Raw genomic sequence first — 23184 nt, forward strand, 5'->3', positions numbered from 1 at the left:
AGGTGAGCAGAGTCCAAGAAGTTGGCACACAGGAATCAAGGTAGGTGAGAAGAGTCCAAGGAGTCGGCGGGCTTGGCGCACAGGAATCAAGGTAAGTGAGCATAATCCAAGGAGTTGACGTGTCTGGTGCACAGGAAACAAGGTAGTCGAGCAGAGTCCAAGGGTCTGGCGCACAGGAATCAAGGTAAGTGAGCAGAGTCCAAGGAGTCGGTGGGCTTGGCGCACAGGATTTAAATTAGGTGAGCAGAGTCCAAGGAGTTGGCGGGCCTGGCGCACAGAGTCCAAGGAGTCGGCGCAAAGGAATAAAGGTATGCGACAGAATCCAAGTAGTCGGCAGGTCTGGCGCCCAGGAATCAAGGTAGGTGAGCAGAGTCCAAGGAGTCAGTGGGTCTGACGCAGAGGAAACAATGTAGGTGAGCAGAGTCCAAGGAGTCGACGCACCGGAATCAAGGTAGGTAAGCAGAGTCCAAGGAGTCAGCGCACAGGAATCAAGGTAGGTGAGCAGAGTCCAAGGAGTCGGCGCACAGGAATCATGGTAGGTGAGCAGAGTCCAAGGAGTTGGCACACAGGAATCAAGGTAGTCGAGCAGAGTCCAAGGGTCTGGCGCACAGGAATCAAGGTAGGTGAGCAGAGTCCAAGGAGTCGGCGGGTCTGGCGCAGAGGAAACAATATAGGTGAGCAGAGTCCTAGGAGTCGACGCACAGGAATCAAGGTAGGTAAGCAGAGTCCAAGGAGTTGGCACACAGGAATCAAGGTAGGTGAGCAGAGTCCAAGGAGTCAGTGGGTCTGACGCAAAGGAAACAATAAAGGTGAGCAGAGTCCAAGGAGTCGACGCACAGGAATCAAGGTAGGTGAGCAGAGTCCAAGGAGTCAGTGGGTCTGACGCAGAGGAAACAATGTAGGTGAGCAGAGTCCAAGGAGTCGACGCACAGGAATCAAGGTAGGTAAGCAGAGTCCAAGGAGTCAGCGCACAAGAATCAAGGTAGGTGAGCAGAGTCCAAGGAGTCGGCGCACAGAAATCATGGTAGGTGAGCAGAGTCCAAGGAGTTGGCACACAGGAATCAAGGTAGTCGAGCAGAGTCCAAGGGTCTGGCGCACAGGAATCAAGGTAGGTGAGCAGAGTCCAAGGAATCGGCGGGTCTGGCGCAGAGGAAACAATATAGGTGAGCAGAGTCCTAGGAGTCGACGCACAGGAATCAAGGTAGGTAAGCAGAGTCCAAGGAGTTGGCACACAGGAATCAAGGTAGGTGAGCAGAGTCCAAGGAGTCAGTGGGTCTGACGCAGAGGAAACAATAAAGGTGAGCAGAGTCCAAGGAGTCGACGCACAGGAATCAAGGTAGGTGAGCAGAGTCCAAGGAGTTGGTGGGTCTGGAGCACAGGAATCAAGGTAAGTCAGCAGATTCCAAGGAGTTGAGGTTTCTGGTACACAGGAAACAAGGTAGTCAAGCAGAGTCCAAGGAGTCGACGCACAGGAATTAAGGTAGGTGAGCAGAGTCCAAGGAGTCGGTGGGTCTGGCGCACAGGAATCAAGTTAGGTGAAAGAATCCAAGGAGTCGGCGGGTCTGGCGCACAGGAATCAAGGTAGGTGAGCAGAGTCCAAGGAGTCAGCGCACAGTAATAAAGGTAGGTGAGCAGAGTCCAAGGAGTCGGCGCACAGGAATCATGGTAGGTGAGCAGAGTCCAAGGAGTCCGCTGCTCTGGAGCACAGGAATCAAGGTAAGTGAGCAGAATCCAAGGAGTTGATGTGTCTGGTGCACAGGAAACAAGGTAGTCGAGCAGAGTCCAAGGGTCTGGCGCCCAGGAATCAAGGTAGGTGAGCAGAGTCCAAGGAGTCGGCGGGTCTGGCGCAGATGAAACAATGTAGGTGAGCAGAGTCCTAGGAGTCGGCGCACAGGAATCATGGTAGGTGAGCAGAGTCGAAGGAGTCAGTGGGTCTGACGCAGAGGAAACATTGTAGGTGAGCAGAGTCCAAGGAGTCGACGCACAGGAATCAAGGTAGGTAAGCAGAGTCCAAGGAGTCAGCGCATAGGAGTCAAGGTAGGTGAGCAGAGTCCAAGGAGTCGGCGCACAGGAATCATGGTAGGTGAGCAGAGTCCAAGGAGTTGGCACACAGGAATCAAGGTAGGTGAGCAGAGTCCAAGGAGTCGGCGGGCTTGGCGCACAGGAATCAAGGTAGGTGAGCAGAGTCCAAGGACTCGGCTGGTCTGGAGCACAGAAATCAAGGTAAGTGAGCATAATCCAAGGAGTTGACGTGTCTGGTGCACAGGAAACAAGGTAGTCGAGCAGAGTCCAAGGGTCTGGCGCACAGGAATCAAGGTAAGTGAGCAGAGTCCAAGGAGTCGGTGGGCTTGGCGCACAGGATTTAAGTTAGGTGAGCAGAGTCCAAGGAGTCGGCGGGCTTGGCGCACAGGATTTAAGGTAGGTGAGCAGAGTCCAAGGAGTAGGTGGGTCTGGGGCACAGGAATCAAGGAAGGTGAGCAGAGTCCAAGGAGTCGGCGGGTCTGACGCACAGGAATCAAGGTAGGTGAGCAGAGTCCAGGTTCTGGTGCACAGGAATCAAGGTAGGTGAGCAGAGTCCAAGGAGTCAGCTGGTCTGGTGCACAGGAATCAAGGTAGGTGAGCAGAATCCACGGTCTGGAGCACAGCAACCAAGGTAGTGAGCAGAGTCCAAGGAGTCGGTGGGTCTGGCGCACAAGAAACAAGATAGGTGAGCAGAGTCCAAGGAGTCGGCTGGTCTGGCGCATTGGAATCAAGGTAGGTGAGCAGAGTCGAAGGAGTCGGCGGACTCTGGCACACGGGAAGCCAGGTAGTTGAGCAGAATCCAGGGTCTGGAGCACAGCAACCAAGGTAGTGTCCAAGGAGTCGGCCCACAGGAATCAAGGTAGATGAGCAGACTCCAAGGAGTCGGCATGTCTGGCGCACAGGAATCAAGGTAGGTGAGCAGAGTCCAAGAAGTCGGTTGGGCTGACGCACAGGAATCAAGGTAAGTGAGCAGAGTCCAAGGAGTCGGCGGGTCTGGCGCAGAGGAAACAATGTAGGTGAGCAGAGTCCAAGGGTCTGGCGCACAGGAATCAAGGTAGGTGAGCAGAGTCCAAGGACTTGGCACACAGGAATCAAGGTAGGTGACAGAATCCAAGAAGACGGCGGGACTGGCGCATGGGAATCAAGGTAGGTGAGCAGAGTCCAAGGAGTCTGCGGGTCTGGCACACAGGAATCAAGGTAGGTGAGCAGAGTCCAAGGAGTTGGCACACAGGAATCAAGGTAGGTGACAGAATCCAAGAAGACGGCGGAACTGGCGCACGGTAATCAAGGTAGGTGAGCAGAGTCCAAGGAGTCTGCGGGTCTGGCGCACAGGAATCAAGGTAGGTGAGCAGAGTCCAAGGAGTTGGTACACAGGAATCAAGGTAGGTGACAGAATCCAAGGAGTCGGCGGGTCTAGCGCACATGAATCAAGGTAGGTGAGCAGAGTCCAAGGAGTCAGTGGGTCTGGCGCACAGGAAACAATGTAGGTGAGCAGAGTCCAAGGAGTCGACGCATAGGAATCAAGGTAGGTAAGCAGAGTCCAAGGAGTCAGCGCACAGGAATCAAGGTAGGTGAGCAGAGTCCAAGGAGTCGGCGGGTCTAGCGCACAGGAATCAAGTTAGGTGAGCAGAGTCCAAGGAGTCAGCGTGTCTGGCGCACAGGAAACAAGGTATTCGAGCAGAGTCCAAGGGACTGGCGCACAGGAATCAAGGTAGGTGAGCAGAGTCCAAGGAGTCGGTGAGTCTGGCGCACGGGAATCAAGGTAGGTGATAGAATCCAAGGAGTCGGCGGGTCTGGCGCACTGGAATCAAGGTAGGTGAGCAGAGTCCAAGGAGTCGGCGGGTCTAGCACACAGGAATCAAGTTAGCTGAGCAGAGTCCAAGGAGTCGGCGGGCCTGGCGCACAGAGTCCAAGGAGTCGGCGCAGAGGAATAAAGGTATGTGACAGAATCCAAGTAGTTGGCAGGTCTGGCGCCCAGGAATCAAGGTAGGTGAGCAGAGTCCAAGGAGTCAGTTGGTCTGACGCACAGGAAACAATGTAGGTGAGCAGAGTCCAAGGAGTCGAAGCACAGGAATCAAGGTAGGTAAGCAGAGTCCAAGGAGTCAGCGCACAGGAATCAAGGTAGGTGAGCAGAGTCCAAGGAGTCGGCGCACAGGAATCATGGTAGGTGAGCAGAGTCCAAGGAGTTGGCACACAGGAATCAAGGTAGGTGAGCAGAGTCCAAGGAGTCGGCTGGTCTAGAGCACAGGAATCAAGGTAAGTGAGCATAATCCAAGGAGTTGACGTGTCTGGCGCACAGGAATCAAGGTAGGTGATAGAATCCAAGGAGTCGGCGGGTCTGGCGCACTGGAATCAAGGTAGGTGAGCAGAGTCCAAGGAGTCGGCGGGTCTAGCACACAGGAATCAAGGTAGCTGAGCAGAGTCCGAGGAGTCGGCGAGCCTGACGCACAGAGTCCAAGGAGTCGGCGCAGAGGAATAAAGGTATGTGACAGAATCCAAGTAGTCGGCAGGTCTGGTGCCCAGGAATCAAGGTAGGTGATCAGAGTCCAAGGAGTCGGCGGGTCTGGCGCACGGGAATCAAGGTAGGTGAGCAGAGTCCAAGGGGTCGGCGTGTCTGGCGAACAGGAATCAAGGTAGGTGAGCAGAGTCCAAGGAGTCAGTGGGTCTGGCGCACAGGAAACAATGTAGGTGAGCAGAGTCCAAGGAGTTGACGCATAGGAATCAAGGTAGGTGAGCAGAGTCCAAAGAGTCGGCACACAGGAATCAAGGTAGGTGAGCAGAGTCCAAGGAGTCGGGGGGTTTGGCGCACAGGAATCAAGATAGGTGAGCAAAGTCCAAGGAGTCGGTGGGTCTGGCGCACAGGAATCAAGGTAGGTGAGCAGAGTCCAAGGAGTCGGGGGATTGCGGCGCACAGGAAGCAAGGTAGGTGAGCAGAGTCCAGGGTCTGGATCACAGCAACCAAGGTAGGTGAGCAGAGTCCAAGGAGTCGACGCACAGGAATCAAGGTAGGTGAGCAGAGTCCAAGGAGTCAGTGGGTCTGGCGCACAGGAAACAATGTAGGTGAGCAGAGTCGAAGGAGTTGACGCATAGGAATCAAGGTAGGTAAGCAGAGTCCAAGGAGTCAGCGCACAGGAATCAAGGTAGGTGAGCAGAGTCCAAGGAGTCGGCGCACAGGAATCAAGGTAGGTGAGCAGAGTCCAAGGAGTCGGCGGGTCTGGCGCACAGGAAACAACGTAGATGAGCAGAGTTAAAGGAACAGTGGGGTCCGGCGCACAGGAATCAAGGTAGGTGAGCAGAGTCCAAGGAACAGCTGGGTCCTGCACACAGGAATCTAGGTAAGTGAGCAGAGTCCTAAGAACAGCCGGGTACGGCACACAAGAATCCAGGTAGGTGAGTATAGATCAAGGAGCACCCGGGTCCGGCACACAGGAATCCAGGCAGGTTAGAAGAGACCCAGGAACAGTCGGGACCGGGAGACAGGAATTAAGGCAGGTGAGCAGAGTCCAAGCAACAGCCGGGTCTGGTACACAGGAATTTTGACAGAACCCTCCATCACTGGTGCCACTGGAGAGGCCTGACAGCCACCCTCCTCCCTATTGGCTATGGGCCCTGACTTTGTAAAGACTGTCCATGTTGTCTCTGGGAGGCAGATTAAGGGGGCGGTTTGTATCCCAATATCTTCTTTTATGTATGTGTTTTGCTGGATATATCCAGCCCTGTGTGTGAAAAATAAACAAGTCTTCGTTTTGGTTCTGAGCAATGTTCAGTGCTTGGTTTTAAATTTGCTTTCTGAAGAACGCTACACCCCCTGGCGTGATGTCACCTAAGCATGTTCCCCGCAATTTCTGAGTGGGGACGCGTAAAGTTGAGTGAGGGCGCGCGCCCCTCCCAGCTGCAGCCATGCGGAATGCAGAGGAGACGGAGAGGACCGAAGACGCAGCGCTGGACCTGCGATAAGCGGGTACTCAGGTGAGTCACTGCGTCGGGGTCTGGTGTACGGACCCTGACAATGTGTAAATGCTATGTCAATGTTTAATACTATCTTCATGTGAAATGCTATGTGCATGTTTAATGTTATGTCCATGTGTAATGCTATGTCCTTGTGTACTTCTATGTCCCCATGTGGTGCTATATCCATGTTTATTCCTATATCCCTGTTTAATGCTATCTCCATGTGTAATGCGATGTCCATATTTAATCCAATGTACATGTTTAATGCTATCTTCATGTGTAATGTCATGTCCATGTTTAATGCTATCTTCGTGTGTAACGCGATGTCCATGTTTAATCCAATGTACATGTTTAATGCTATCTCCATGTGTATTGTTATCTTTATGTGTAATGCTGTCGATTGGTAACGCTATGTCCATGTGTAATGCTATGTCCATATTTAATGCTTTGTTCATGTGTAATGCTATGTCCATGTTTACTGCTTTGTCCATGTTTAATGTTATGTCTATTTATAATGCTATGTCCTTGTGTAGTGCTTTCTCCATATGTAGTGCTATATCAATGTGTATTTCTATATCCATGTTCATTGGTATCTCAATATTTAATGCTACCTCCATGTGTAATGCTACGTCCATGTGTAATGCTATGTCTATGAGAAGTGCCATGTCCATGTTTAATGCTATGTCTATATTTGTCAGTTACTTTTTGCCATTTCTTGTCTACAGGTATAAATACACAGTTAACCTCTTAGTGTCCAGAGGGAAGGACAATCTTTCAAGCCATGGTTCCCCAGAGGTTTCCCCTAATGGGGTTTTTCCTCTCCTGTGTGCTGAAAGGTGACTCTACGTGAGTCCAGAGGTAGCTGTCACCATGATCAGCTCTTTGTGGCCTAATTAATTGGATTATTAAATTAATAATAAATAAATTAAATGACCATTTTTGTCTGTTGTGGTTTTTGGTACTATTGACTCAAAGTAACTGTAACCATATGTAATAACAAAAATTAACGGAGTTTATCCAGACCAGTGGATGGGGCCCAACCAGTGTATACACTAAAGAGCTGCAGGGCTGGCTTCCTTAGGGCTCTTAGCCAGGCATTTCATGCTTTATTAAAAAACACCAATGCACAGGTGTACAAAAAAGTACAATGTATGAATTTAAAAGGTTACAAAGTTGCATCAGTGCATCTTTTTTCTGATGTAGAGAAGTAGTTTGTATCTCCACACACATCATAGTTAAACATTTAGCATATTTTTCATATATTTATCTAATCTGTCACTAAATCAGTTAAATTGACAGAACATACCCCCAACAACAATTCAGGTGTCCAGACTTTATATGCATTTTGAGCATTTTAACAGTGCTTTTAAGGTGTATATTGCCGTTTTGGAACTGTTGTTTTTTTACATTTAGTATGTTGGGTTTGTAACTGGAAATGTTAAACAAAGAAGCCAAAAATACCACCCAATCTAGGATATGTCACTAGTGGCTTCAGAACACACATGCCACCTATCACTGCCAAAATTAGCTATAGAAGTAAGTTCCTAAACTTTTTTCACCAATGCATCTGTGTTGTTTAGAATTTTTTGGCACAGGTTATGTGTTATGGTAGAGAAATCCAGTAAATGTTTTTTAGATTATGGAAATACCTGACGTGCACTTTCATTGTGTATGGAGGAGAGAACATACTCTACATGTCTGGCTGGGTACCTAAGAGCCAGAATGTCTTCACAAAGCACTTTTGTTTTGGGTACACCAATTGGTGGAGGGAAGCTTTTTAGGCTGGAGTGTCATAATCGGAATTATCTACCTGGATTCCAAAGGTACATACATTTCTAGTTTCCTATTTTTCCTTCTTGCTACATAATCCAGCACCCACTGATCTTTATACTTTTTTAACCTGTTCCATGGTATAGGCCCATAAGCTTTCTGGACCTCTGAGGTCTTTTCTTCAACATTTCTTCTACAGGAGAGTGTTGATACATTGTCATCTTCAAAGAGTTTCTACTGAATCAATGTTCTTGGGGAAGGTTCATACAGGTTATCAGAGAAACATGCAGAAGAGCAACTCTGAATAACTTCACCCTACTGATGGGAATCTCTGAGTGTGGTTTCTCCTACTCTGTAATATAAATTAAATGCACCGGGCCTTTAACCCCTTAAGGACCGGGCTCATTTTTCGTTTTGTACCCTGTGGGACCGAGGCTGTTTTGACACTTTTGTGGTGCTTGTGTTCAGCTGTAATTTTCTCCTCACCCATTTAGTGTACCCACATAAGTTATATATTGTTTTTTTCAGGACAAGATGGGCTTTCTTCAGATACCATTATTTTGATCGTATCATCTTATTTACTATAAAAAACAAAAAAAACATGGTGAAAAATTGAAAAAAAAACACATTTTATGACTTTTATTTGAAAAATCTTTTACTCACCTAAAAAAGCAAGTAAAAAAACTAGCTAAATAGATTCTACTACTTGTCCTGAGTTTAGAAATACCCAATGTTTTTATGTTTTTTTTGCTGTTTTTTGTAAGTTATAGGGCAATAAGTACAAGCAGCGTTTTATGATTTCCAAATCTTTTTTAGCAAATCTGGTCAGTCTGCCTCCATCTCCTCTTTGGAATATCTTTGAAGCCGGTTAACTCAATTTAACCCATTTAAACCATATATTTTTGAAAACTAGACACCCCAGGGTATTCCAAATGCGGTTATTTTAACCCTTTCCATGCACCAATTATAGAACTACACTTTGTCAAACTTTGTAATAGTAATTTTTTTTATTTTTTTTTTCACACAAATTGTACTTTAGTTATAGATATACAGGTCCTGGTATATGTCACTGTCAAACAACCCCCCAATATGTGCTCAGGAACATCTCCTGAGTACAGCGATACCCCACATGCATGGGTGTGTCAGATTGTTTGGCTGGTAAAAGGCTACTTTTGGGGCATGCGTAATCCAGGTGGTCATTTGGTCATTCTGCCTCCATCTCCTCTTTGGAATATCTTTGAAGCGGGTTAACTCAATTTAACCCATTCAAACCCTATATTTTTGAAAACTAGACACCCCAGGGTATTCCAAATGCTGTTATTTTAACCCTTTCCATGCACCAATTATAGAACTACACTTTGTCAAACTTTGTAATAGTAATTATTTTTATTTTTTTTTCACACAAATTGTACTTTAGTTATAGATATACAGGTTCTGGTATATGTCACTGTCAAACAACACCCCAATGTGTGTTCAGGAACATCTCCTGAGTGCAGTGATACCCGACATGCATGGCTTTGTCGGGTTGTTTGAGATTTAAAATGCCATATTTGGGAAGTGCGCTTTTTTTCTCCATTTTGGTCAGTCTGTACCTATACCCTATCTTTGAGCTCGGCCACTCCAATTTACCCCATCAGCCATTTTTTTATATATTAGACACCCCTTGGGTATTTGAAGTGCTTTTATTTTAACTCTTTGTTGAGATTTTTGAGAAATTTTAGCACTTGCTCAAAATAAACTTTATTTTTTTATTTTATTTTTTTAATACGTTTTTTATAATTTTTTTTACACATTTTGCTGGTACTGGATGGTTCATCAAGTGACATCACTGCATAATTATTTTTAAATGTTAGCACATTTTTTTTTTTCATTTTTTTTTTTTTTGAATATTTTGCTAATCACATAGTGATTAGAAAGCTGGGTTCCATTGACTTGCTTGGTTGAATGCAGTACCTGTATTCAACCTGCAGGTGGAGCCAGAGTTCTCTAGAGGGTCAGGAGACCGTCTAGCGAACTCTTTCTTTATTGTTTTTTTTCCCGGGCCGCCGCCATCTTGCTGATGGCGAAGATCACCGGCAGCTGCGGCTGTGACCGCTCTCCGGAGCGGTCACAGCCCACCCAGAGGTAAGTGTTTGGTGTCGCTGGATGCCTCCTGATCGAGGCATTCCAGCGACACCATTTAAGTTTAGGAGGCGATCGTTGATCGCCTCCTAAACGCTTTTAAAACGGGCGTCCGCCGCCATACAATGTATGGCGGCTGTTGACGCCCCGGGGAGGGGCCAGACATGGCCCCCGATGCCGATCTCGGCGTTACTGAATGCCTCGACATCGAGGCATTACAGTAACGCCGTTTAAGCGAAGAAAGTGATCGTTGATCACTTTCTAAGCTTATTTAATTTTTTGACGGTTCAGGACCGTCAAAGGTCATTTAGTGACCTTCTTGTCATGACGGTCCTGAACCGGCAAAGGTCGTGAAGGGGTTAAAGTCAGTTGTGGATAAGTTGTCATGTGTGTTCCGATTCACGTTGACACTTCAGACTCCTGTTTCTTCTGCGTACTCTTTGTAAGAGGAGTCACAGCCACCCCAAAGCCTGTACGAAGGACAAAGAACCATTTAAACAAGTGATATTCACGTAAAATGTTACATCTGAAGAATAGACCCATACCTTTCTGAAAACCTTTATAACTTTACATTGTTTTGTATGTTGCCCAATAAAGTATTGGCTTTGACGTAATAACCCAATATCACCCTTGCAACTATTGGGCTGAGTAAAAGCACATTATGAAGACTCTCAATGCTCGCTTATCACACACATCAGCAGCACTCACTAAATAAGACTGTAAACTAAAAACTAGACTAGATCTCGGCTTTCCTATGTATTGGAGATCTCAGCAAGCACAGACCCTCCCCAATACCCCTTCGGCCAACCTGTGTGACCTTTGGAGGCGTTATTACGTGAAGTGATGTCCTGGTACTCCAAGATTACACTCAGTACAAGGATGAGGAGGTAGGTTATTTGTCCCTTCTAATTATGTATAAGGCCAGGGCAAAACTAAAGACATAGCTTAATTTAAGCATAAATACCCTCTGAGGGCATACATATAATTACAAGTAAAAAAGAAAAAGGTACAAGTGCATGACCTCATATCATGAGAAATAAGAAAATAATGGGGATCAGCTGGTCCCCAATCCTTAAAATCACCCTTATCTGTCTGGCAATTCTGCAGAATCTTTATCAATGCTACATGATGTACCTTTTCATGATTGCCAGCAATAAGATAATGCCACATACCAGCATAATACTTCCTATGATAGACACCATGATGATCTCATAGGTCCTGTTTGTATAATCTGCTAAAGAAAGGGCATAAAAAAGTAGTAATTTTTCTCTTCCCGTACTGCCTCTCAAGAGTAAGATGCAAATATGACCTTTTACAAAGAAAGAGAATATTGAAGCCCCTGCACTCCTGAGTTAAAAAATTACACAGCAAGCCAAGCATAGTCAGAAACCTTTTGGCTCAAAGTCCACTATTTTACATAATTATAAAAAGTTTTATTATGTAAGTGTGTGAATTAGCGTACCTTTTAACTTTTCTCAGAACAGCTGAGCTCACGAACATTAATGAAACATACCCCTCCTTGAGCACAGGTGATTTAATTTAGACGTGTTGTATTTGAGTGCCAAGCTAGTTCCCAGGTGTCTATATAACGTATTATTAAAATTAATCAATCCTTGGTTAAGCCTCTACTACTTCATCTGAAAGGCTGTGCAATGTATCAACCACCCTCTCAGTAAAACTACTGTTGTGTTATGTTTTGGTACTAGTTTTCTAAAATGTTACCCAAATTGTGATCTTTCTCTCTTAAGCATTTAATATTTCAGCCCACAGAGAGAAAATTGAATAAATTAATAAATTGAATCCCCCCATCACACTATTTGCACCTTTTGAAACAACAAATCAAACCCCTTATAATGGTTAATAATGATATAAGCAACCCTTCTTTCATCACAGTGACAGCGAATGTGTTTTTTTTTATGCATTGGAATTATATTGACCTTCAAGTGTTCTTCGATATAGGCCGTGCATATAGACAATAAAGTCACGCAAACGAGAACACCTAAATAATATCACCAATGATTCCAATACTCCAGTAAGTTAACACTTTCAGGCTTGTAATTCAGGTAACTTAAAATATTTTTCTTGAATTTATTGAATGCATTCACAGAAGCCCCAGAGGATGAACACAAAATATGACCTAAACTGTTTCTTTTTACAAATTGTGATACATGATAAATTATATTGTTTTAATTAATTATGCACAATCTAATTATGTCATTAATAAAAAAAATGTAACTGTCTTTATTGTATGGTCTCCATACATCTTTGCTTTTACTCCATTTTTGGTTCGAGCTGCTGTTTACTACTGTATAAAAGCAACGATCGAGAACAGCATCCCGAAGATTAGCTCCTCCTCTTCGTTCTGTTCTTCCTTCCGAATCCGATTGAACATCTAAAAAACTTTATTGTAATTTTACAAACATGCACATTGAGCCGGGAAATCGGAAGGACGACACAACGTGTGGACGTAATCACCGGCTCTGGACTAAGTGAGAAGGGGCGCCAGATTAGTAGTCCACACAGGGCGCCAGAACACTTAAGGCCGGCTCTGGATGCCCCCACACAAATGACACATCATTAGCATCAGTGCAATATGGATCAGAGCGACGAAACTGAACTCACTGTGTTTATTTTTTTTTTCAAATAATTTTCCAGAAATAGGAATAACCGTTTTTTGTTTTATTTTTTCCCCTTGTTGGAAGAGGGAGAAATTGTTTCCCTGCGATCCTCCTGCACTGATCCACAAGGAACTCTTCATAGACTTTCATCGGTGATCGCAATGTGTGTGATGTGCCAGCAGGGGGAGCGATCATACAGACAGACCCAACAGGTAATACACTGTCCATCTGTGATGTCTTGGAACAGAATAACTGATCACACTATCGGCCATTCCTTATGTAACGGTGTACCGGTGCTAGTGCCAGCAGCCGTTACCATTTGTCAGCAGGAAGCCGGTGATGCTCAGTTTAGTGAATGTACCACGTTGATTCCATGGGCTTTAGGATTCATGTTTCTATAAGCATTAAAAAGGGTGGAAGGCCCCTCGCTGATTTAACCCCTTCAATCCCAGGGGTTTTTGGTACCTCAGCGCAAAATTGCTCCATCTCGGTTCAGCGATTATTCACTTTTCCTGTGAATAGTGTACCCATGTAAACTATATATTGTTTTTTTCAAGGAAAGATAGAGATAGGTAAAGTGACAGAAAATTCCATCCAAATTTATCAATTCAGGTGTCCTGATTTCAGAAATACCCAATCTATATAGAATTTTCATACTTTTCCAGCACATAAAGCCAACATACTATAAGGTGTACGTACCGGTGCGTCCATAGGGGTTTCTTAGTGGGCGTTTTTTGGATGTCCCGGTACGTCTATAGGGGATTGAGGGGGTTAAAGCAGATGTGCGATCAACAAACATGTGGATGACAGAGACCACTATTAAGCTTTACTCATTGTGAAAAATAATCACATGACGCAGAAGCAGGCACTGATAGGCTGTTGCCATTGCAACTTAGTTTTTTTTGGTTAAATCACAAATAAAGGACACAGAAGCTTTTCAGATGAATTAATGATGGATATGCCGAGATTTATTTGCCGACAGTCTACAGCTGTCAGGCTGAGAGCTCCTTTAAATTTTACAGTGGAAGTGCTATTTGCTGGCTTTCTCCGTTTCATGGCTGTCATACCTGAAAGTAGTTTTAGTGCATCACACACAAGGTACGAAGATGATCAGCATATGCATGTAAATCCAGCACAAGCACCGACTTATAATGCAGATAATTGCCTAAACCAGACAATACAACAGCACATGGGCCCAGAAGTCGTGCCCTATTAGTTTATATTCTCCTTCCAAAACATGGTCACAGAAAACAGGTATTTTGCCCAAAACATCCAACTAGATTTTTTTTTTTTTTTTAAACCCATACACCGTAAATTAGCGCTGGCCCTCAGCAACCTCCTCTCTAAACAGCGTTTAGCATTTGAGAATAAATGAACAATTCATTGAAAATCCTTTATTTGCTGTATGTATACAATGTATAACACAAAGGTTAATTCACTTTCACAGTAATGAATGTACAAAAAAAACAAACCCTAAACAAAGTGCTCACACAAGGAAGTCTACAAGCATTTATAGGCAAAATATACCATTAGAGTTCAACCTACAGTAAATGTGCAGACCCTCGACTGCTGGCGGTCTTCCCAATTACAGACACAAACGTTTAATGGATTATCTTCCCGATGCTTACACAGAATACTATGTTATAGATTCATTAGTATAGCATGTTACGCGGGGGCCAAATTCAACAGCAAGGCTGTGTGCAACGGGGGACAAACACCACGCGCACTACAAATGCAGCTATACGATGAAACGGACAACCGGAATACGGGAAATCTGAAGGCAAATTGAAGGTGTAGCGGCAGTCGCACCGAAACCCCTCCAACTGAGGCTCCCAAATCTTCTAAACTAGGGGATCCGTACACTTCTTAGCTTTAGACAACACTTATGAACAATTGACATGGTAACGAGGATAATAACAGTCAACAGATCTATGGTATCTACAAATAACAAAATGTGTTTAACGCATACGAACCATCTGACTGAGTATGTTGAGCTGCATATTTTGTTTGGCACTCAAAAGTTTGGCTATAGTTTCCCTTTAAAGCAGATTTAACCAACTTGCCGGTGGCTTTATGTTTGCATCAACAGCGGCAATGACCAATCTACACAGGTACACAACCTGATCACGTACCGCTGGGGACACGCGGCGGACTAAAGTCATTTAACAACCGGATTATTCTGGAGGCACAACTATTTACACAATATTTCCAGTTTCCGTAATATGTGTGTGTGTGTGTGTGTGTGTGTGTGTTAATGGCGATTACTCTCGAGCACAATGGCTGAACTTGCTGGTTAGACTACTCTTATTGCGAGACTAAATTAATTAAATCGTAAAATCTAAAATACAATCACACATTTCTGTAGGGCCGAGAGACGACCTCTCTCGGAAGCCAAAGTTCATGGGCATGAAAAGCGTGGATGATTGACATATACAGACTTTGTATGCGGGTGTATTTGGAAGTCTTGGTGTTCACGTGGAAAGCTATGGGGGGGGGGGGGGACACAAGATTTAAAATGTGGATCTTGCTACAATCCAACACAGATCCGTACCATCTCTGATAAGCCTGGCAGGACGGTTTTCCTTCAAAATTATTTTTTTCTTCTTAATTAGAAATTCACATTGGAGACACCATTTCAAAATATGTACAGTTTACTAATGTTAAAATTCTAGTTGTACACAATACATACCCAAATAAGCTTTTGCGTTTATTCCTTACTATATAATCCGGTTATACTGGATCTGCGCCAAATCTTAAACAGAAAGATGCAACTTCAATGTGAATTATTTGAGAAGGTCAGCAGAACTGTTAATAATATTAAAAAATAAGGCAAAGCCTATCAGCAGAGCAGACTCACGTTAGGAATCTCTTTCTGAACACAATACCATTCGGAAATCAAAATTTTTATTGAAGCCAAAACATACTGTTTTTTACTGTACATAAAATAAACTATAATATATATACACAAACTTCCATTTCTTTAAATTACAGGGTTCCGTTTATACTTGGGGTTTTTGGCATTCAGTTTAACAAAGACTTTGCATAAAATTAAGGTTTCCAATGAGTTCAATCTTAATTTTGGTATAATAAAGTCATATTTGCCCCTGTCTTCTAAACAACATACTGGACCTGCCCTGAAATGCCAACAGCGCACCAACGGGGTATTTACTGGGCTTTTTTTTTGCGTTCTGACTCCAAGCAGAATTTCTCATATGCTTCCTCCATTTCTGGGTCCATCTCGTCGTCATCAAAGTCATCAAGGTAGCTAAAAGATTATAAAAGAAAGTAATGAAACATAACGGTGGGCACTATAGTGTTTATGCATGTAAGGCTTCAGTGTGTATGTATGTAGGCTGAGTAGTTTCTTTAATAATGGCCAAAATAGACTGTTCTTAAAAGGTTAATGAACCAAGAATACTGCACCCAGCTCTGTCACAACAAATTATATTGCAACAAAATAATTCAACCAATTTTTCTCACTATTGTTATCCCCCATCCCATATTGTTATTTTTCCTCCCAATACATAATCACTAAGGTCCTAGGCCACAAGTAACTTATGGAATACACGTACCCATCTCCACCACCACTTAGGTCTGTTCCGTTCTCCTCATAGTCGGGGAAAAAGTCTTCTCTGTCCAGCAGTTCCTGATACTTTTCTTGATAGTCTTAAAGCAAAGAAAAAAACTAACTAAAATACATATATAAAACAGACACTTCCCTTTTAACATGTTGTCAACACATGGACGCCACGTGTGATGCGGACAGCTTACCAGGGTCGGCTGCGGTGAAGGGGACTCCTTCTGATGTGTAAAACGTGGGTTCATTCTACAAAAACAAAGCCACATACTGTGAACGATGATATCAACGGATGTAATAACCCTTTACCTGAACTCCCTGATCACTACAAACAAAAAGGGTTTATTACCCAACCAATGTAGAGAATGGCCACACACTGGCAAGAGACTGCGGACATACCCAACATACTTTATTTCAAGTAAAGCTAAGTTTTACTGTCAAAAAGCAGATCATATTCAAGGAACAATCCCACCCGGTCCCAAATCCATTAGAAGCGGATCCCCATGATGATCAGCATGGTTATACTGGATGCACAATAGACAGATAGACGTATAAAGCAATACTTGACATAGTTATAATAGTCAGTGGCTGAAGACATATGGTTGGCTATTCAACTCCCTGATTAACATGGATTGTAGAGTCAATGGGGTGTGAAGACTTTGAATGATACATATCAGCTGCAAAAGCAACAAATTACCTTTAAAGTTTATATTTATTTAAACAGACATCAAAAGTACTTCAATTACTGGTTGTAGTATGTTGGCTGTAATGAGCTTCTGCTGTGGCAAACATATCCTAATGCCAAAACAGTACAAGAGAAAAGAAACCAACAAAACTTAACTTTATAATGCCTACGAAAAATACTGTTAGCCCCCCCTAAATCTAAAGGAGATCACACAACCAAGGTGCGGCATATCGCTTCACGCAATGATGAGCCTATAGATGAAATGTCATAAGTCACAAAATAGTTAAAAAGCACAAGGTTGTCTGCGATACATAGTTTACCAGTATTGTTGGTCTGAAAACTTTTTCCCCCCTGATATGTGCTTTTGGGCACGTAGGGTTACCCTTTCTGTGCACCCGCGGCACAGGTATATGTTTTATGATAGAAGGGAAGGAGGATTTTCAACAGTTTAACTATTTTGTGACATGACTTATATTTGTGTGCGGTCGTTTATATTGTGGAGGGACTATTGGTATTTTTTTGTATGCATGAAAAGTTAAGTTACCGTATTGGCCCGAACATAGGCCGCACTTTTTTCCCCCCACTTTGTCTTTGTCAGGCAGCGGGGTTAGGATACAGATCCCCGCAGGGGACCCGTATCCTACTCTCTGATACGCTCAGACAGCCTCCCCTGCCAGCACTTCCCATGGGGGGAGTCCCGGCAAGGGAGATTTTAAAGCACATCTTTTAAATACTTTAAAATATTAAGAAAAAAAGGAAGCTTAATAAAATTAATTAAAGAACGCTTCCGTCTGTATTTTCACAAGAAATGGGTAAGAGGATATCCTTTTTTCTTCACATGAGTCATACCATGAAATAATTGGGATCGTTTTCAGGAGTCGCTTCTTTGTAGGTTGAAGCTGCCTGGACCCGTCCCCAGTTACTTGAACGAAGTTCTACCAGTTTCAGTAGCATCTGCTTCACGTCTCTAAGATACATAAACCGGGAAAAAGAATTTATCACCGTTTTCATCGATACTAAAACTGTTGTTCTTTAACAGATGTTTCGTGTGACCCCCCCCAATGCTTGAAATTGATACAAACTGAGATATGCTAATTGCCATTTTCAACCTGCTACAGTCTGCGTCCAGCACTACATTCTTCATCCTCTGCATCACCTCTTCCATGTAGGACACCCCCTTCTCTTTCCACACATCCTCCAATACCGATCCGGTTAACTGGAAGACAAACACATGCAGTTGGAGAGTTCAAAGCATTCCTCGTGGACATTAAGAGAACTTTTTGCCGTGGTCGGTACCACAATACAGTTTTATTTTTCTTCATATGGTAGAAAAAGAAGAGTATATCACATCAGTTATCTACAGAAACTAAGCATACATCACTAGGCATAGACAGCCATTGATAGGAGTGCAGCGTCGAGGTCAGTCATGGTTAAGAAGGAGAAGCGGAGGGGTAAAGGGTCCCTAACAGTACTTTACCAATGGACTGGTTTATGAAGTTCTTTACTTCATTATTGTTTTACCTTCAGAAGCTTTACGGCACAGATGAGGTTATCATCCACAGGGTTGGTGAATAAAGCGTTTAGTAGTTCTTTGAGGCCGCTTTGAAGGATCTCTGCCCGAGTCACTTGTCCCTTTGCTCCCTTTATCTAAACAAACACAGGAGAAGATGGCGGCACATAGTAGGTGATCTAATCCAGGAAATGTGAAATACAGTATATGTGCTTGTCAGGAGTTATTACAACTGCAAAAAGAAAAAAGTTAGGAGAGCAAACCGAGATACCTGCCAAAGGCAGAGAAAACTACACAGAGGCCATCACAATAAGGCTGCTACGCAAGAATAGTCAGCTGTCTGAGCCGTGACGCAGCTAGCAACAGCAAACAAGAGCGTAACTTCCTTTGAACTTATTCACTAACAACTCCAACTCAGCAACAGAGGTACAACGTATTTGCCAAATGAACAAACAAAAACATTGGGCATAAGAGACTTATTTGAAGCTTTATATACTGTACTAATCAAAGGCGACACCCCTATAGTATGGTGCCATTTTAAACAAAATATTGTTTAAAAAACAAACAAAACACACACATTAGTAGACGGGTAAAACAGTATTTTCTTACATTCTCTCTCAACGCCTCCCCACAAACCGCGTCCGTATCCCTGCCTCTTTTCCCACAGCTCTGCTGCTTCTCTTGCATCTTGTTCTTCTGTCTTCTTTCTTCGTCAGCTTATCCGTGAAGCTGCCTCGCCCACACACTTCTGCAAAAGGGCGGAGCCTCCGGGCAAACCTCTCCCTCGATTGGTGGTACAGGGGAGAGGCTGACCCCGTGACACTGCTTTTTTTTGTTCACAGAGAAGCAGGTGAAGACAGAAGAACAAGAAGAGGCAAGAGAAGAAATGGCACTGCGGGAAAGGAGACAGGGACACAGAAGCGGTCGGCATAGAAGGTAGGGAGACGTTGAGAACATCCAAACCCCTGTAATCGGGACAGTACGGTTGGTATTTATTTTCACTGCTCACCAATAACCGTTCTCATTAGAGCTACTTTGACAACACATACAATGGATTCAAATACAGCCGCATTAAAACATTACGTAACAACTAAAGCTGTTTTAAACAACGAAAACTGCGCAGTGTTTTAATCCAAGACTATATATACCAGTATGGTATTTGCAAAAACAATCTAAAGCTGTTTTTCCCCCCAAATACTCCAAAAAGAAGCCAATAGTCATGAAGCACTGTGCCGATCGGAGGCTGTAGAAGACTCACCTCCAGGTTGAGATAAAGTTCACCTAGAAACAGTACAAAGGAATGGAAGCTTTTTCTCGTGGCAAGGTCTCCTTTTGCTGCCTGATCTCTCTTTTCAAATTCTGTTTGACACCTGTAAAAGATAGTAACAGGGCCGGTTATTAGGACATGGCAATGAAGGAGTTAATCCCAGTAAGTGGGTTTACTGGATTTATCTAACAAATCCCTCATAAAGGACCTTTAAATAAAATAAAAAAACAGCAGACAAAAATGACACTTAGTATTCCATATCTCCATCCAGTGACTAGAGAAGTTTCCCGTGAAAACGTGCCTTACCGGCAGACAATCAGTTCCCATGAAATCGCCAAGAATAGACGTTTCACCTTTACCAGCTGCAAATAATGGAAATAACGGCAAAACACTTAAAAGGACGCAGTGGAGGAGCACCTGGAACGCTCTTACCTCTTAAGCAACAAGCCTCTGAAGCTGCTGTTCTGTGGGTTTAGCTGGAGGTTAAGAGATAAGTAATTACACAGACGAGCTCCGGTGTACGAGAAATTGGGGACAGATGTTGCCTAAAAATAAAAAAACCACAAATAAATATGTATATATATATACACACACACACATACATTTTATATGTAACTCATACTAATTTCACAGATTCAGAGGCAAAAAGATCGGAAGGTTAATAACACGGCATTGGAATTATTTTAGGAAAACACGAACGTGTAGAAAACGGAGCACGGCCACGAACCTCGTACTTCATTTCTATCTATACTAGTCCCGGCTATCAATACATATACACACACACGATACAGACTAATCAAACGTCACAGCCCGAGATCACGTCGTCAGCTCCTGTACAATCCGTCCCAGACTGTATGAAGGAGCCATCTGCTGCGTCAAGAGGTTAACCCACAAGGGCACTGCGTTTAGTACAGAGCCGAGTAGACCGCACTCACGTCCACTCAGCCATCCTGAATGGCTAAAGTCAATTAATGGGTGACCTAAACATATAGGAGCAGCCTACATCAGGACCAACAAAGCAAAGAAACGAAGATAAAAAGCTGAAACCCATGGTTTTAGGCTTTCAGTAATAAAAGACTTTATTTTAATGGCCACGTCTTTCTTTTTTCTCCTGAATACATAGAACTCAAGCGAAAGGATTACCTGCTGATACACGAGCTCGACAAGTTCTTTTAACAGGTCGTCTGTGGTGACCCAGCTGTTTAGTACATCTGCAAACTGGTAAATTTCTGCCTCAAAACTGCCAGGCTGTTCAGTCAAATGATTTAAGATGTCCTGGACGTATTCTGCGAGTGTTGGTTCTGGAAGGACTGGATACCCGCCGTTCTCATCAACATAGTTCTACAACAAAACATGTCCAACTTATAGCAGAACACACAGTCACATTTACACTGTAAGCGGTGATGTATTTACCCTTGGCCTGACCCAGCTGCCCTCCCCTCAACTTTGCAGTGGCTGGCTAGAGGTCTGCCGGCCCCCTGGACTGCCACCCTAGTCCTTAATACGCTACTGGTAAGCACTTTGTGGTCATGGTCAGCCTATCAATCACTGTATCTATTACAAAATGCAAACACTATATATAATCACCTGGTTTTCCACAAGTGGATTCCCCATTCAAGCCCACGCACCTCATTCACACACTCACTCACTCCCCACCCCGATCGTTGCGTCTGTACGTACATTGCCTTCGACAGAGTACCCCGGAGGATAGAACTCCGCCGCCGTCACAGACAGGTTGGAGAGGACAGCTTTCGGCTCTGCCGGCTGAGCTTTGGACACCGCCATGGAGTTTATCTGAGCGGGTTTGTGTGCTGGTGGAGGAGACTTCTTCCGACTCTGCTGAGCTAACGGCAGAAAGGTACAAAAAAATATTAGTAAATAAATAAAAGATTGATATCACATGGCATCACAAATCAAGAAATACAAGTTTAACCTCCAAGTAGACAGATCCCCGGCGGCTGAGAAGGTTCTTGCTAAAGACACGTATGAAGGCTAAAGACGATGGTAAAAATCATAGATTTGTGATAAACGGAGCGCGACGACTATAGACTGCAAATAACAGTTATCTAAAAACCCAGCGACGATTAAAAGGACTTTTACAAAATTGTACATTAAGAACCCGAGCATGATCTTGTCCATAACGCTCAACCAGGAAGCAGGCTCGGCTGATTGGCCGCGGAGATGGGTCACATGACAAGTTACTTATCACCTCCTTTTGCCTTATTCACTATGAGAGCTCGAACCATACATCACTTACTTGCGCTGAATACCCAAGGCGGTCGCAGTAACTCATTCCTTAAAGGGACTGTCTGGCCACCATACGCACTTCAAGGCATGGCCCCTTTAAATGTGTCTGTCCCGACTAACACGCAGAGGATTGTGCAGAATCCCCCCAAAACGGATCTACCTCTTTCTACATGACCCCCCCCATTTTTAATATCTAAGCAAGAGCTTGTGTCACCTTTGTTATTAGATTCATACTTTTCAATACATAGCGCCTGATATTTATTATGCAAAAAAGTTCTGTCCTTTTCCCTTCTTTGACGTACTGGCGCCAACATCAACAGCTAAGCAAGGAACAACTCGTGAAATTAAATATGATGACATGGGGCTTCTGGCAGACACCCCGGGATATCGCTGGATTGTCACGAGACTGACTATTATCATACTGTCCCTAAAGAACACCCCGGCTGTGGTGTATTCTGGCCTAGGGCAGGGGGTGCAGATCATCCCATTCAGACAGCCGCTCAGTGAGCCAGTTAGCAGGGAGATCCCATCAGTCCATTTATATTATACTACGGGACCTAAAGTCCACTATATCACCTAAGACAAAACAAACAGCACAAGCACTGTGCATCAGGAGCTTTATAAAATGATGGGTTTGGCGTGGAGGAACCAAGTGTCCCGCACAGAGCCCTGACCTTAACTCCACTGAACACCTTTGAGATGAACTGGAACTAAGACTGTTCAGGACTTCGCTCCCAACAACAGCACCTGACTTTACAAATGCACGTTTGGTACAAAATCTTGTTGGAAGCCTCTTGTTAGAGGCTGTTATAGTTGCAAAAGAGAGGCAAACTCCACATTAATGGCCATGGTTTTGGAATGGTATGTCCAAGAAGCTCATATACATGCTACGGTCAGGTGTCCGCATACTTTTGGTCCTACAGTGTATGAGGACTGCATCTAGCAACACAGCCTCCATGGTTTGCTGTCCCCAGGTGACGCACATCTTTAATATAAGGAGCGCTGGGATAAGATATAATACCCTGGCACTAGGTAGTAATGATGGTAGCCGAGGAGAGGGCGGCTGGGGGTGCTGCCCAGGGTCAGGCCTAGGAAGTCCCTGAATGAAAGTATGTTGCTGCCCTTTTGATAACCAGGAGTTTCATACTCTTGAAGTCTTCAGCAGGTCTCCTCTTTAAAATCTTGAACTAGGATATTAACTACCCTACTGATCAAGGAATTTTCTCTCTTCTTACCTGTAGGTTACGTCACCACATACAGCCACTTTTAAAGGCATTGAGAAAGTAGAGGACATGCCTGGGTTACAGAAATTCCACCTGCGTGAGAAACACAGATATATTACTCACATCACATAGATTTACCGGCGACTTTAACCCTGGACTCGACAAGCCTCATGGCACCCGCTTCATCCCGCAT

At 44.1% G+C, this 23184-nt stretch overlaps 1 protein-coding gene across 1 annotated transcript in view; it reads right to left on the reverse strand.

Annotated features, from left to right (window-relative positions):
* LOC149283995 (polyadenylate-binding protein-interacting protein 1-like) overlaps nucleotides 1-23184 on the reverse strand; it is a 38523-nt gene that overhangs the window by 11962 nt on the left and 3377 nt on the right. The window contains exons 3-12 of the mRNA XM_089497315.1: nucleotides 21202-21365; nucleotides 20665-20862; nucleotides 19954-20066; nucleotides 19513-19624; nucleotides 18266-18391; nucleotides 17854-17960; nucleotides 17594-17711; nucleotides 16254-16308; nucleotides 16055-16148; nucleotides 15652-15747 (exon numbers count right to left, since the gene is read on the reverse strand). Coding sequence (XP_089353441.1) covers nucleotides 15652-15747; nucleotides 16055-16148; nucleotides 16254-16308; nucleotides 17594-17711; nucleotides 17854-17960; nucleotides 18266-18391; nucleotides 19513-19624; nucleotides 19954-20066; nucleotides 20665-20862; nucleotides 21202-21365 — 1183 coding nt within the window. The remainder of the gene's footprint in view (nucleotides 1-15651; nucleotides 15748-16054; nucleotides 16149-16253; nucleotides 16309-17593; nucleotides 17712-17853; nucleotides 17961-18265; nucleotides 18392-19512; nucleotides 19625-19953; nucleotides 20067-20664; nucleotides 20863-21201; nucleotides 21366-23184) is intronic.

The sequence above is a fragment of the Sceloporus occidentalis genome, unplaced genomic scaffold, assembly GCF_023333645.1.
Source record: "Sceloporus occidentalis isolate IW3139 unplaced genomic scaffold, rSceOcc1.0.p SCAF_101, whole genome shotgun sequence".
NCBI lineage: Eukaryota > Metazoa > Chordata > Lepidosauria > Squamata > Phrynosomatidae > Sceloporus > Sceloporus occidentalis.